Below are 14,894 nucleotides of genomic sequence, written 5' to 3'. Positions count from 1 at the left end.
GGGTAAAGAGATAAAATTCTACAAAGACTAAGAGAAGATCCTCCCCATTAAAATCAACACATATTATAATATATGCAAAGGTGAAAAGTCTCCTTTCCCCACCAAATTGGAAAACATGGGTCAAGACGAAGGAAGGAAGCCAACGATTTGCAAATTACATGAAACCTTAAGTTTATAAAATCATGAATACTTAGAAGGAAAAATTTCAAAGAACTGGACATGCCAGTAATCAAATAAAATATAATCAACCCTAAATTTTATTTTTTTTTCCTAATGTTAACAGGACAGGAATTGACTCTACTAATACAAGAATGTTCTGAAAAAGTAGTCAGTGTTGGGTAAAAAGACTAAACTTCATTAGAACTAAGATCACAGTAACTACAAAAATATATCATGAACATATCTTCTCTTACCCTTTCTGTGTAAATGTGTGCAGTATATATATGCTATAAATACAAAAGGTTGCATACAAAATGTAGCAAAAAAATTAAAATAAAATCCCAAAGAGGATATCAATTCAAAGGCACATGTTGATGTATGTAAAATATGAACAATTTTATGTAGTGTCTTAATGGAAACTTATTTTACAAAAAAAAGTGACTACTGATGAGGCAATGTGATATACTAGATAGAGTGCTAGGAGTGGGGAAGACATGGTTCCAATCCTACCTCAAACAATGGGTGACCCTGGAAAAATAACAATATGTCTAGGGAGGAGAAAAGAGAGACTGCTAGGTACTGTGAAATGCAAATATAAAAGAATAAACAAGAGTACTTTTAAAACACAGTCTACTGAGGAGATAATGTGTATATATAAGAATTTACATAATAAATATTGTGTCAAATTGACACAGCAGAATAATCAAGGTCTAGGAGTAATAAAGAACATCTGATTTGGCAATTAAAAATCATAGAACAATTTCAGTTGAGTGATATGGTTGCAAGACAGACTACAAAGAGCTAAGGAGTGAAAGTGAAGGGGGGGGCGATGGGTTAAATGCCTTTTTCTAGAAGTATGGCTGTGCAAAGGGATGAGAGACATGGGACAACAGCTTCACAGAAAGGTTTGGCGAATATTTTTAAGGGAAGAGGAGACATGGGTGTGTCTGAAGGAAATAGTGAAAAAGAAGAATGAAGTTGCCATGATTCCATGAAAAACAGAAGATAGAGCTGTTGGCCTTGAAAGAGAAGAGGGAAAGGAGAAAAGAGGAGGGAGATGTTCAGGGATTTTGAGATGAAAAAGAAAGAAGAGGAAATTCACAGCAAATGACCTAATTTTTTTCAGTAAAGTAAAATGCAAGGTCCTCAGGTGAAAGGCCAGACAAAGATCTAACATAGAAGACTTGAACTTGGAAAAGATTATGATTAGTGGAGAAGACTCTGGAAGTTAAATAAGAAATCAATTAGGGAGGAATAAAAGTACTGCCTTACTGAAGTGAGGGTCCAATATAAGTTAGGTAACAAATGTACAGCGTACCTAGTCAGCACAGTTGTGTAATTTCATCCAATTTTGTTCAGCAATACTCAAGTAGGAGTAGAGGAAGCCAATGGTGGTAGGAATAATCCAAGGATGGGGTTTATCAAGGGATAAGCAATGATAAGGAGGCAAGATATTTGAAAGTAGAGGACAGGATGGAGTTGAGCTGTTTAATTACAGGTTTGGATTGAGATGGGAAGAAATTGAAGTCAGAGAACATACAGAGAAATAACTGAGGGGTAGCAAGACTAAAGATTGTTGCAGTGAGGGCAAAGATTGGGTGAGGAGGGGTAATGTATAAAAAGAAATGTATGGTTAGATAGATGAAATTCAGAATTTTTGATTAAGGAACTAAAATACTTGTGGGGATTGAATGGTGGAAACCTAGTTGTAATCATCCTTCTATGACTCTCCACTATGTGTGGCTGAAATGGGGCTGAGGAGACTGAAGAATAGGGAGTTTAAGGTATTTGAAGGAACATCAAAAAGAACAATGAATCCACCTAGAATAAGGTAGATAGGGTAGAAATTGTGGAGAACACAATGTTGATGAAGCGAGGTGCTGAATTCCTTGAGCAAGAAAGGTGAATTACCAGCTAAGTTTCTGTTGTTTTCAGTCGTGTCTAACTGTGAACTCATTTGGAGTTTTCTTGGCAAAGATACAGGAGTGGTTTGCCATTTCCTTCTCCAGCTCATTTTAAAGCTGAGGAAACTGAGGCAAACAGGGTTAAATGACTTGCCCAGGGTCACAAAGCTAAATGTCTGATGCCAGATTTGAACTCAGAAGATGAATCTCCCTAACTTAAGGTGCAGCACTCTATGCACTGTGCTACCTAGCTGCCCCAGGAAACTAATCAGACAACAGCTATTACAATCTGCATAGAATAGATGTCTAAGAAGGAGAAGTTGTAAGTGATGATGACAAAAGGGGATTTTGAAAGTGGCAGTGGGAAGTAAAGAGGTATTCCTATCTCCTCATCTGGAATCAGTAATAGTCTAATCAATAGTCTAAATGGTACTCACTTGCCACTTGATAAATATCTGGTTCTTCTCTTGCTAATTTCTCTCTTGCAACATCAGCAATTGGTCCAAAGATAGTTACAGGTCTGAGAAATCCAGCTATTATCAGAGAAACAATTTTAGTAAAAGCAATTCATTTACGATACTTTTATTTAACAAAATATGGTAGCTAGTGAATAGGCCAATCCTTAAAAAGAAACGTACCTTCTCGCAGAACAACTCGTTCATAAGCAGGAAACTTAGTCTGAAATGGTTGAGCAGAGAGATCCTCTCTGCTTTTACGTAAGTTTCTTTTAGAGCTACGAAGACCTCGGAATCGCCAAAAGTCAGCACGATCTCCTCCTGCTGTCTTTGGAAGTGTGTATTGAACACTAGCTAGCTGCTCAGCTCTATATTAAAAATATAACATGAGAAAAAAGACCCACAAGTAAATTAACTTTTGAAACAGTCTAATAAAATGTTATTTAAATCTTAATCTCAGTATAATTTGAGGATCTCTTATAACAGCAAACAATTTTTAGCACTGAACACAATGATTTATATTAGGTCATATTCAATAAATTTACTTTTATTACCAGATATATCATTTCACATGTACCATTTATTTAATTTACTTCAAGGGAAGAATTATCTAATCATACCTGTTCTTATTAGGGATTATGCCTCTCTCTACCTCCTTATGATTTTTGCCAATTCGTATAGCCAGCCAAGAACCCAGTTTTCCATTGTATAAGGTATCCACTACACGGAACACTTCTCCTTTGTTGAAACTAAGCCCATAAGGAGATTCCTTTTCATATTCAAAGTGTGTTCTAATGTAGAAAGAATCACCTACATCTGATTCTACAATACGACGATAAACTGAAACAAAACAAAATAGACGCAGAATATCAATGAAAAGGAAGGAAACTTTTATTAATCACCTATTCTATGCTAAGCATTGTGCGCTTTACAAATATTATCTCATTTGAACCTCACAACAACCCTGATTAAGCAGGTACTATTATCATCACCATTTTACAGTAGAGGAAACTGAGGAAGACAGAGATTAAGGGTCACATATCAAATAAGTATAATTGGTCAGGTTTGGAATTCAAGCATTCCTGACTACACAAGCAACTGCTCTATCTACTGAGTCACATAACTGCCTCAATGGTTCAAAAGACCAGAAAATAATTTGAATAGGTAACATTTAATTTTTTTTAATTGTGGCATGATTTTAAGATTTAATTCAATTTGATAAACAATTATCAGACACTTATAACACATGGAAATGTTCCAGGGACTTGAGATATAAGAATAAAAAAAAAATCATCAGCTCTCAACGAATTTGTTTTACTTTTAAATCTTCTAAATAAAAACCTGAAGTTTGGAAAATTTAGTGGGAGGAAGAAATCTCCTTAAAATATTAAGTAAACTACTAAAATGAATATATAGCCATAAAACTTTCATATTAATAGGAGTCTCATTTTTTTTAATGGAGTATACTCAAAAGGATCCTGTTTCACCAATTTTATCTTTGATCATTAGTCTCTCATACATGCCACAAGAAAGTTGCTAACAGATAAATTAATTTATCAGTGAAACCAACTGAGGTACAATTCTAGTTTTCCTTTACTGATTGTATTATAGAAAAACCTAATAAATCACTACTTAAAATTGAAAACTGCTTCCTCTACAGTAACTCTTCTCTATATGTTTTTATATTTCTATTTTTTTATTTTGGTATAACTCTATGAAAATAACTTACCATCCTTCTTTTTCTGTGCCAAGATTGTCACTTCTTCTCCTTTAGGAAGGTCAAGCAAGAAAAGCACAGCTTCTTCTCGGATGATATTTGTGAAATCTACATTGTTTACCTGTTAGAATGTAGTTCATAAAAATCATTTTATGATATACAATGTAAGTTATTTATGCAAAATTAAACAAAACAAAAAACCCTCACTGATTTTCAGGGTTATCTAACACAATATCTTACAGCTTTTGTTTGTTTTGTTTTTAAAAGAAAAAAGTTTGATTCAAAATGTTTAAATAAAACCTGAGTGTATTATAAGGCAATTTAATGTCAAAGTATCCTTAGATAAAAAGGTAGACCTGGTTCCCCTTCAAGGATACAGGGACTGTTGAAAACAAAAAATAAATAAATTTAAAACAAATAAATAAATACATAAATAGATGATAAAAAGGTAGGCCTAACTAAACCACAAAACACAATGCAAGGGGCAGCTAGGCTGCACAGTGGATAGAGCACCTGTCCTGGAGCCAGGAGGATCTGAGTTCAAAACTGGCTTCAGACACTAGCTGTGTGACCCTGGGCAAATCACTTAAACCCAATTCCCTCACCAAAACACATACACACACACACACACACACACACACACACACACGCACACAAAAAACCCCACAATGCAAGATTTTCCTTTTCTAAAGAAAGGTGGAAAAATTCCCACTTCTAAAAAAATTACCAATTCAACTTTTTTCTTTAAAAAAAAGATCTTTAGAAGGCCACTTCTTCTAAAAATGGTTGATGGTAAATGCATTATATTATGCCATTCTAATAAAAATAAAACTGAGAAATGGAATGAAGAGAGATATTTTGAATGAAAATAGAGGCAATGGTACCTCCCTATAGCAGGATATCAATAATGTAAACATTTAGAAATTTGTTCCATGCTTTAAAACACTATTATAATGATTCATATTAATTTTCCATTATATGAGAAGATCCATTAGTAATGAATCCCTCAATTTAATTAAGTTTACAGAAGTTTATTATTATACCTTTTGGAATACTCTAAGAATTGTAAGTTAAAAACAATATAATCATTACGCCAAGCATTCATGGAAAAATATTCTTAAGGTCACAATCAATAAGAGAAATTATTAATAATTTCTTATCAATTATTAATAATTATTTGATAATATGATTCTGAAACCCCTATAAAACTGTACTGTTTTTTTCACGATCCAGCCTCTTTTGAATTATGTATCTGTTATAGTCAGATGCAATTCAAATCTTAGCAAAGAAATATCTATTAAAGGCATAGCAACTATAAAATACTGTGAAGAAAATAAAAATTATAATAATAATAGTAACAATTATAACAGCTAGCTTTACATACACACACACATATACACACACACACACACACACACGCTTTAAAGTTTACCAAGCACTTTACAAATATTATCTCATTTGATCCTCACAACAACTCTGGGAGGTAGGTGTTACTGTTATTCCCAGTTTATAGGTAAGGGAACTGAAAATGACACTTACTCAGGGATATACAGTATGTGTCTGAGATTGGATTTGAATAGGTCTTTCTGACTCCAGTACAGAACACTCACTCTCCATTCCACCACCTAGTATGCACAGAACTAAATAATTCTTTTTTTTTTTTGGTTAGGCAATGGGGTTAAATGATTTGCCCACGGTCACACAGCTATTTAGTGTTATATGTCTGAGGCCACATTTGAACTCAGGTCCTCCTGAATCCAGCGCTGGCGCTCTATCCACTGCGCCACCTAGCTGCCCCCACAGAACTAAATAAACAATGGTATGTGATGAACAATTCCAAATGTGCCACAAGGCAGTTAATAACTAATTACAAAATAAGCAAAGACACCACATACTGCTATAAAACAAAGGAGCTGGAATACATTATCTAAGGTCCATTCCAGTTCAGGAACCTTGAACCATGGCTAGAATTCTGATAGGTAACAGAAGGGCGCCTGATGAAGGAGGAGCAATATGAGTAAAAGCAGAGAAACGGAAGAAGAGGAAGGATGTTCAGGTGACAGTGAGCAGTTCAGTGTGGCTGTGCCACAGGAGGAGCAAAACATAAGTCTGGAAAGACGGGCTGGGCTATACAAGGTTTGTTTACATGCCGAGTTAAGGAGCTTGAACTTTATCCTTCAGATAGTTTTTATCCAAGTTCTGATCCATCAAATAACATCATAAAACTACTGGCTAACGTACAAATATCAAGCTGCATTACCACATTATCATATCACAAGTCCTGGACTTGCAGGAATCCTCCTTTATAAACGTTTAGCTATTTGGCCTAAAAGAAGAGCACTGAAAGTTATAATCTAATGGCTTCTCTATTGGATATCTCTTTCTAATTCTAAAAGAACTTTAAAAGTATGCACGTTAGTATACTGACATACCCTGAGAATTTGGTCACCTTCTTCTAAGCCTTCTTTAGCAGCAGGACTGTCTTCCAAAACTCCAGCTACAAAGATTCCTACATCATTACCACCAGCCAAACGTAAACCCACACTGTCTCCTTTTCTGAATTTTACCAGTTTCATGCTTGGCCTGTAAAATTAGAAATTCAATGTACAATTCTTAAGAGAGGTTCTTAACATAAAAAGGCAACAAAAATGCTAAAATGCAATCTGAAAAGACTGCTTATTTTTAACACTTCCCAATGAGCCTCAATTTGCTTAATAAGATAAAATGATACACAGTTCAAATTCACAGTTAATAACATTTTCTTCCTATACTTACTATAAACTAATCTAAAAATGACAGGCTCTTATTATAAATGTGAATTAAACAAAATCTTATTAAATAACTACTGTATGAGAAACACTATGTTAGGTACTGAAGAAACTAAAAGTTTAAGACACATAAAGGCACCTGGACACAGAGCTTAAAAGTTTAGTAAGGGGATATAGCAGAGAAAACAGAACAAGACATTAGAAGAGTGAGTTGTTCAGGACATACACTCCTTGGGAATTTATTGTGAGATGTGGTGCAAAAAGGTGGTTAAAAAAAAAAAAAGCCCAAACCCTAATTTCTGTGAGATAGCTTTCTAAAGTATTCTCAAAATTCTTGACCTTTTGAGAGTGCTGTAAAAAGGTACATTTTTTTCAGATTTATCAAAAACATTTGAGGATAAAGTAAAGAAAGGGTACAATTCTAAATAAGAGGCAGCACGGATTAATGAATAGGGTACTGGGCTTGAGGATCCAGAAAACTTACACTAAAATTCCGCCTCAGATACTTAAGAGCTGTATGGATATTTAACATATCTCTGTTTCTACTTACACACATTGAAAAGGTTGGACTTTATCAACTCAAAGGTCCCTTGGAACTCTAAATCAGAGACACCCATTACCCACAACAACTCATACCTAGATATAGGGCCACTCAAACTTTGAAAGCAAAATTACCTGCCCAGAGGTGGTAGTTAAAGCTCTGTGTGTAAATGGATTACAAAGTAAAGTGTTAAAGAGAAGATGAACAAAATGACAGAACGCTAAAGGGAACAGGAAGAATAAAACGAGCCTGCAAAGGAAACAGAGCAAGGAGAAGCAAAAGTTAGGACAATGTAATAATACTCTGGATAGTGAAGAGAATATCCAGAAGGAGTGGGTTCACAGTATCAAATGCTATAAGAAAGCCTATGAGTTTAAGACATGAAATAGGTCACTAGATTTGGTTACTAGGAAGTTTCTGTACAACTGTGAAGGCAGAAGCCAAACTGGAAAAGAAGCAAGACACTGGTTAACTATCTGCTTTGCTACTGTGTCCTAATATCTTCTGGGTCTTATTGCTCTCTAGACTACTGGGCACTACAATCTGACGTGGTAGCGTACCCAAAGAAGTACACTTTACTACATGGCTTTACTATGAGCCCTGTCACTGGCTTCTGGATCTTTTCATCTGCCCTGCAACTGAACTCCATAAATGTGCTGTCTGATCCAATTAAAAGTGTGACCATTTTGAGAGGAGGTCTTTTTTTTTGTCTTTCCAGTGCTTAGCATAGTGTTGGTGCTTAATAAATGCTTTTTGATCCATTCATTTCATTCAAGGTCAGAATCCTAAAGGACTCTGGAGTCCTGGAGGACACGAGATCAAAGATACAGGTACAGTATCAAGTAGTAGAGCTATTTGTTTTTCTGTCACCTGAAGGAAAGAAGAAAAGCATAAACAACAAAATAAGGGAATACTTTTGGGACAGTCTTAAGCCTCTGACTACTTTGAAAAAATCAAGTCCAGGGGAAGCAGGAATAGGGAGGGAATTGGGGCTTTGAGAAGAGTAAATTAAAAACCACTTATAAAATACCTGTGCTACTTCTAGGGCTATATCCCAAAGAGATCAAACAAATGGGAAAAGGACCCACATGTACAAAAAATATTCATAGCAGCTCTTTTTGTGGTGGCAAAGAATTGGAAATTGAGAGGATGCCCATCAATTGGGGAATGGCTGAGCAAGTTGTGGTATATGAATGTAATGGAATACTACTGTGTTATAAGAAATGATGAACAGGCTGACTTCAGAAAAACCTGGAAAGACTTACATGCTGAGTGAAGTGAGCAGAACCAAGAGGACTTTGTACACAATAATAGCCACGTTATGCAATGACTAAGATTGTTAAACTGAACCCTTCTCAGCTTTACGAGGATCTAAGACATCTCCAGAGGCCTCGGGATGGAAAATGCTGTCCACATCCAAAGAAAGAACTATGGAAGTTGAATCGCTATCACTTATTTTTACCTTCTGTTGAGTTTTGTTTCATCTTTCTCATGGTTCCTCCTATTGGTTTTAATTTTTACTTACAACTTCACTAATGTGAAAATATATTTAATAGGAATGTAAATGTAAAGCCTATATCAGATTGTGCGCCGTCTTGGGGACGGGGGAAGGGGGAGAAAAATTTTCAACTCAAAAAGCATATGGAAGTGATTATTGATAAATCAAAATTAATTAATAAAAATAAAATAAAATAAAATACCTGTGCTACTTTAGGTAATTAAGCCTCAATCCCACCCCCCTACCCCCTGCCAAAAAAAGGAACTATCAGTACTTGTACCACCCACTTTCCCAGAGCTGTTGTGAGGAAAAAACTTTGTAAAAGCTTAGATCACTACATAAACTGGGTCATTATCTTAAAATTTAAAATGTTGAAGATTCTCTACCAACAAATATTACATTAAAATCTTAAGAGTAGCAAGCAACGGTGATAGTGGTGGTGGTAACCATGATAATTAATATTTCAAAGAGTTCAACTAAATTGTAAGCATTCTGGCCACTTGATCTAATGTCTGATAACAATGCATCTGGAATGTCCATACTGCATTTAGGTGGAACAAAAAACCTGGTTGCAAACCAATTCCTTCTCATACCTTCAAAACAATTACCTTATAGAAATTTTACCTGGCTAAGAAGCCATCAATTAATACAGGTACATTTCTGTGATTAAAAATGCAGGAGAATCTTCAATCTAATTCATAAATCAGTAAAAATTCCATATTTTATTATTATTTTCATTTTAGATCTAGAATGATGACATGATATAACACTGAACTATACTATTTCTAGACTGCTTCCTACATATCCTCAAAATTGGGGGAATAAATAGACAAGAGAAATGAATGACTACACAATAACTGTCATCCTCAAACCATAGGATTAACAAAAGAAAATCACAAAGTGCAAATAATTTAGGATTTGCTTACTGGTATTGTTTAGAGGCCTCCTAATCTCTCATCTATTTCCCTGACCTCAACCTTATGTGAATTCTGTAGACTAAGGCAGTGTGCTCTTTCAGAATTCTATTATTAGAGTTTTACCACACCATGATAACTGAAATATATAGTAAAATATACAGGTATCATTTCCATCAAGAGAAAAGGTGGTCCTTTCCTTAATAAAAATTTAAGTTAATCAACTATTCTTCTTTTTGTGTACTGTCTCTTGTCTGAAAATTTGTTTTTTAAATCTGATATACCTTTTACTGATCTGCTGGAAATATGAAAATTTCCTATTTGCTGGCTTATTCAAGAACACAGCAGATGAATGACAGGTTGCTATAATGTTAGGACCACATTTAGGAGTTTGTGAAATTACTTAAGATAGAAAACAACTTTTCTACAATTTCAAGCACAGAAAATGGGTTAAACAGAGGTATGTGACTCTCAAAGTGGGAGTGTGTCAACTTCCCAGATTCAAATGAGTTTGCATCAAGGTTGAGATATAAACAATAATGGTAAAAACATTAAGTAAGGGTATTAAATAGCTTTATGTGATTTAATGGCACCCTAAAATATCCTGAATAATATGTTAGAGTGAATGTACTCGTTCTAAAAACAAAATAACTTAGAATCATATTACCGAAGCATTCCATCTTCATGGGTTGAACTGGGTAGAAGACCATCAGAAGGACTAACGGGTAAATCTACATCTGGCTGCCCAACTTGAGCATACACAGGTTTTGGCTCTAATGAGAAAAAAATAAAGTTGCACAGAGTTCATTACTTGAAGAATAAAACATAAATACAGACACAAAAAAGCATCTTGACTTCAGATTCATCCACTTCATAAATATAAAGTAAGAAATCCTAACAATAAGGAAGATATATACCATGTTTATAAGAATGACAGCAGACTTTACAACTCCTGAAACTATGTAATAAAGGTCCTTATACATCATCTACTTGTCAATTTTACTGTTTTGCCAAGGCACTTATAAGCTGCTGCCTGCAGCAGCATCAAGCTATTCTAGATGCTGTCTTTCCTCTAGGAAAAAAGGGTACAGAAGAATACACAAGGAGGATTCAGTAATAGTTAAACCTTACTCCTCTCAAAGTCCTGTTCTTTACTTCCCATGACGTCATATATCTAATACTGCTACAGACTAGAAATGCAAAGTAAATGCAAGTGACAATAAGGTGAGAAACTAAGTAATGAAAATAAGGGGAAAGTGTATCTTTCTAGAAGAGAGGGATATTGGGGAAGAGTGTATATGACAAGAGAGAAATTAAGACGCAGGTTAAAGAGAAAGGGCTAGACAGTATTGACACTAATTTCTATTAAAGATGAAAACTTAATTAAATCACTTTAAAGAATTAAGAATACCAGTGTTCTCACCTCTGAGTTATATCCTTTTGTTTGTTCTCTCTCTCTCTCTCTCTCTCTCTCTCTCTCTCTCTCTCACACACACACACACACACACAGAGACTTTTTAGTACTCTCAATGTCAGATGTAAATTATAGCGGCAACTAGGTGGCACAGTGGACAGAGCACCGGACCTGGATTCAGGAGGACCTGAGTTCAAATCCGGCATCAGACACATAACACTTACTAGCTGTGTGACCCTGGGCAAGTCACTTAACCCCTACTGACCAACAAAAACAGATGTAAATTATAATAAAGGAAATAGGTAAAACATTTGTAAAAACAAAATTCCCTTACCCTTTTAAACTGAGATTAAAGAGTGTCACACCAATCGACTAATTTAACTTTGATATTTAAAATGGGTGAGAAAATTTTGGATTAGCCAATGTGAGATAGGTTTGTTGGAGTCTAGACAATTAAGGAAGAGCAACTTAAGGGCTAAATAGAGACAGATTTCTTCCCATTATATATGTATCCAAGAATTACCAAGGTATTTTATCACAAACTCTACTTCATCTCCCTACAATGTATTATTTTATTTCTTTTTAAAATAAAGCCTATCTCCATCATTACTTGCATGATATCATTAATCTGTATCTACAATTAATCTAGATAATTTGGCTGCAAAGGCTTGTAGACAGTAATTCTCTGCCATTTCTTCACTATAAGAAAGCTCTCAAGGAGAAAGATCCTAAGACTATGTTAGTATGGCAACAGCAACTTATCCAGGCCTCTCTCATGAGACAACGGATTGAAATATCTAGATTTTCATGCAAAATTTTGATAAATTGGAACATGCAAAGTCATACTATGGATAGTAGTATCTGACAAATACCCAGAATTACCCTTTAAATAACAAAAATTTCAAAACTCAACAAATATTTTGAGACATTTTTATACTCAAAAGTCTAACCAACAGCTTTAAAATGTTCTCCACTTATCCTAATCCTTCCTTTTGTTTAAAATCTTCAAGTTACATGTGTAGTGTTGCTTCACTTAATATTTTGCCAAGATTACCTGGAAGAGTGGGGGTTTGTTTTTCATTCCTTTCAACTATGGCTTCTTCCACGGTTTTAGTAGGCATGAGATCATCTATGTTTTTTACTGGTGTAGAGACTGCTCCAGGTTTGGAATTCCTCTCTTCTTCTCTGCTCCGGAGACTAAATATTTTGTTAAATAGGAAGTAAGGAAGAGGAAGAAAAAGATACTTCATTTAGTCTAAATATGGATTAAAGTTATTCTTCCTTATGGAAAAAAAAAACTTCACTAATCTTCAGCACAGAAAAATGAGTTTTACTAATGTACTTTAAATATAGTATCAAGAAATATATCAAAGAAAGAACTGTAACAAATATAATAGAAGAATTTTTAGCTTTGAGTAAGCACATCTACCCAATAATCTGTGGTGTATATATTGTCCTTTTTTAATTTCATATATTAAAAATGGCTTCAGAATCACAAATAAAAATTTAACCAAGACACAGCCTCCTATCTCTAAGAACAGAGCTACTTTTAAATCTTAAAGGTCAAAGCTCTTCTGTTTAGGAAGTCAAGTAATTATTCTAAATATAATTCAATATACATGCAATTAACCTAAACATTAAAAAATATAAAGCATAATGAAATCCTATTAAAATGAACATATTTTAGAATAGATATAGAAAAAGAAAACATGTATTTCTATAACCACCTTTGCATTTATTCAAAAGTCCAGAAACCTTTTAGGGCATATCAAGAGACAAGAGAGAGCTATTTTAAGAATACATATGGAAGAAACTTAATTAAAATACTTCTATATAAACTAATAACTCTAATTCTATTGCAAAGATGGCTATTACTCAGGGATTTAAAAAAAAACACTTCCTACAAAGTTATTTGTATTTCATGCACAATAAAAATGGGAAAAAGTAATACTCTCAGAGTTCTATCATTTTGTTTGAACTTGAAATATTTTATACTTAAATTAAGAACGTTAATAAATAACACTGTTCTAATAACTATCTTTATGACTCATTTATTCTCATTTTAATATAAATGTCCTCAAAAATAGCATGGTTTTGTGTGCAATTAGTTTCTGATGTGTTACCTGATACTACTTACATACATACATACATATCCATACCTTTTGATATCTCTACAGATATATCACTATCTATTTTAATGAATACCTTCATTATCTATTGGATATCCCCACCTGGATGTCATACTGGTACTACATGCATGCATGTATTTGAGTATGTATATAGGTATATAAAATCTTCAGAACAAAACTGTTCCTCACTTTATCTCTTTAATTTAACCCTACAAATAACATCAAGTAGGTACATTCAAAATTAAACCTTCCACTGCTTCCTATCTATACTAAAATGTTATCAGATTTTTAGTGCACTTCCATTATCAGCAACAAGATGGAGCCATTATGCTGCTAAGTGACATCAATTTAAAGAAACATTTTATGCCAACAGCTATTTCAAATATTAAGTTATAATTATCTTCCTACTCCAGGATTTCAACATGGCGTTGAGATAGTTAAGCACAAGCTCTGACAAATCCTGCACCAAGCTAAGAATGTTCTGAGTATAGTTTGGCAAAGGAAATACCTATCTGAACTTACTGGTCCTCTAGGGATCAATCCAGACAATTTTTTTTGGAAAGCCTGGCCAAAATGTGATAATTTTTTTCAGCTGTGACAAATAATACATTTATGGGTTATATTCTATGATAATGAAGTGAATACCTTTACCAACGTGATCCTTGAAATATTAGGGTCATGGGTTAAAGGATTCTCCTTTATCCCACGATATCTCCTTTATCCTGTCCCCACATGGATAGCGATTCCAAATTTCTAACATGTCATCTATAGTCTGCTTTTTTCCCCTTTCCATCCTAATCCCTTTGTGATTTTGCCAGCAGCACTTTACTGAAACTTCATTCAAGGGTCATCAGTAACCTAGTTAAGAAATACAATGGCCTTTTGTTCTCCTCCTCCATGACTACCTATAGCAAAGATCCTTAACATGGAGTCCCACAAACTTAGAAAAAAATTTAACTGTATTTCAGTACAACTGGTCTCTTTTATGATCTATGTATTTCATGTTGTGAAAATAAAAACATTGTTCTGAAAGGGGGAACATAGCTTTTATTAGTCTGTTACAAAGAGGTCCACAATATAAAAAAGGTTAAGACCCACTCCTGCTCATAACACTGCTGGCCAGTGCCTCCTGGCTACTCTAATGTAACACAATATTCTCACAGTCTTCCTACTTCTCTGATTTTTACTTCTCTTGTCTCTTTTTGCTGGTTCCTTCATGGGGTTCCATTCAAGGCTCCTTTCTCATTCCACACTCTTCTCTCTCCATATACACTTTCCCCTTGGTAATCTCAACTACCTAGAGTTTCACCTATCTCCTTTATGGGGAAGACACCCAAATCTATGCCTCCAGCCCCACCCATTTTAATGAACTACATACCTTTATTTGCAGCTATC

At 34.5% G+C, this 14,894-nt stretch overlaps 1 protein-coding gene across 8 annotated transcripts in view; it reads right to left on the bottom strand.

Annotated features, from left to right (window-relative positions):
* Positions 1–14,894, bottom strand: part of TJP1 (tight junction protein 1) — a 289,379-nt gene that overhangs the window by 23,977 nt on the left and 250,508 nt on the right. For all 8 annotated transcript variants that reach the window (XM_020963527.2, XM_020963534.2, XM_020963543.2 and 5 more), the window contains 7 exons: positions 12,425–12,567; positions 10,624–10,729; positions 6,668–6,818; positions 4,248–4,356; positions 3,139–3,358; positions 2,702–2,886; positions 2,501–2,596 (listed from right to left, as the gene is read on the bottom strand). In XM_020963527.2, coding sequence (XP_020819186.1) covers positions 2,501–2,596; positions 2,702–2,886; positions 3,139–3,358; positions 4,248–4,356; positions 6,668–6,818; positions 10,624–10,729; positions 12,425–12,567 — 1,010 coding nt within the window. The remainder of the gene's footprint in view (positions 1–2,500; positions 2,597–2,701; positions 2,887–3,138; positions 3,359–4,247; positions 4,357–6,667; positions 6,819–10,623; positions 10,730–12,424; positions 12,568–14,894) is intronic.

This window comes from Phascolarctos cinereus, unplaced genomic scaffold (assembly GCF_003287225.1).
Source record: "Phascolarctos cinereus isolate Bilbo 61053 unplaced genomic scaffold, phaCin_HiC Scaffold_3;HRSCAF=262, whole genome shotgun sequence".
In the NCBI taxonomy this organism is placed as follows: domain Eukaryota; kingdom Metazoa; phylum Chordata; class Mammalia; order Diprotodontia; family Phascolarctidae; genus Phascolarctos; species Phascolarctos cinereus.
The sequence above is the reverse complement of the archived record's forward strand: the minus strand, read 5'-3'. Positions and strand labels throughout refer to the sequence as shown.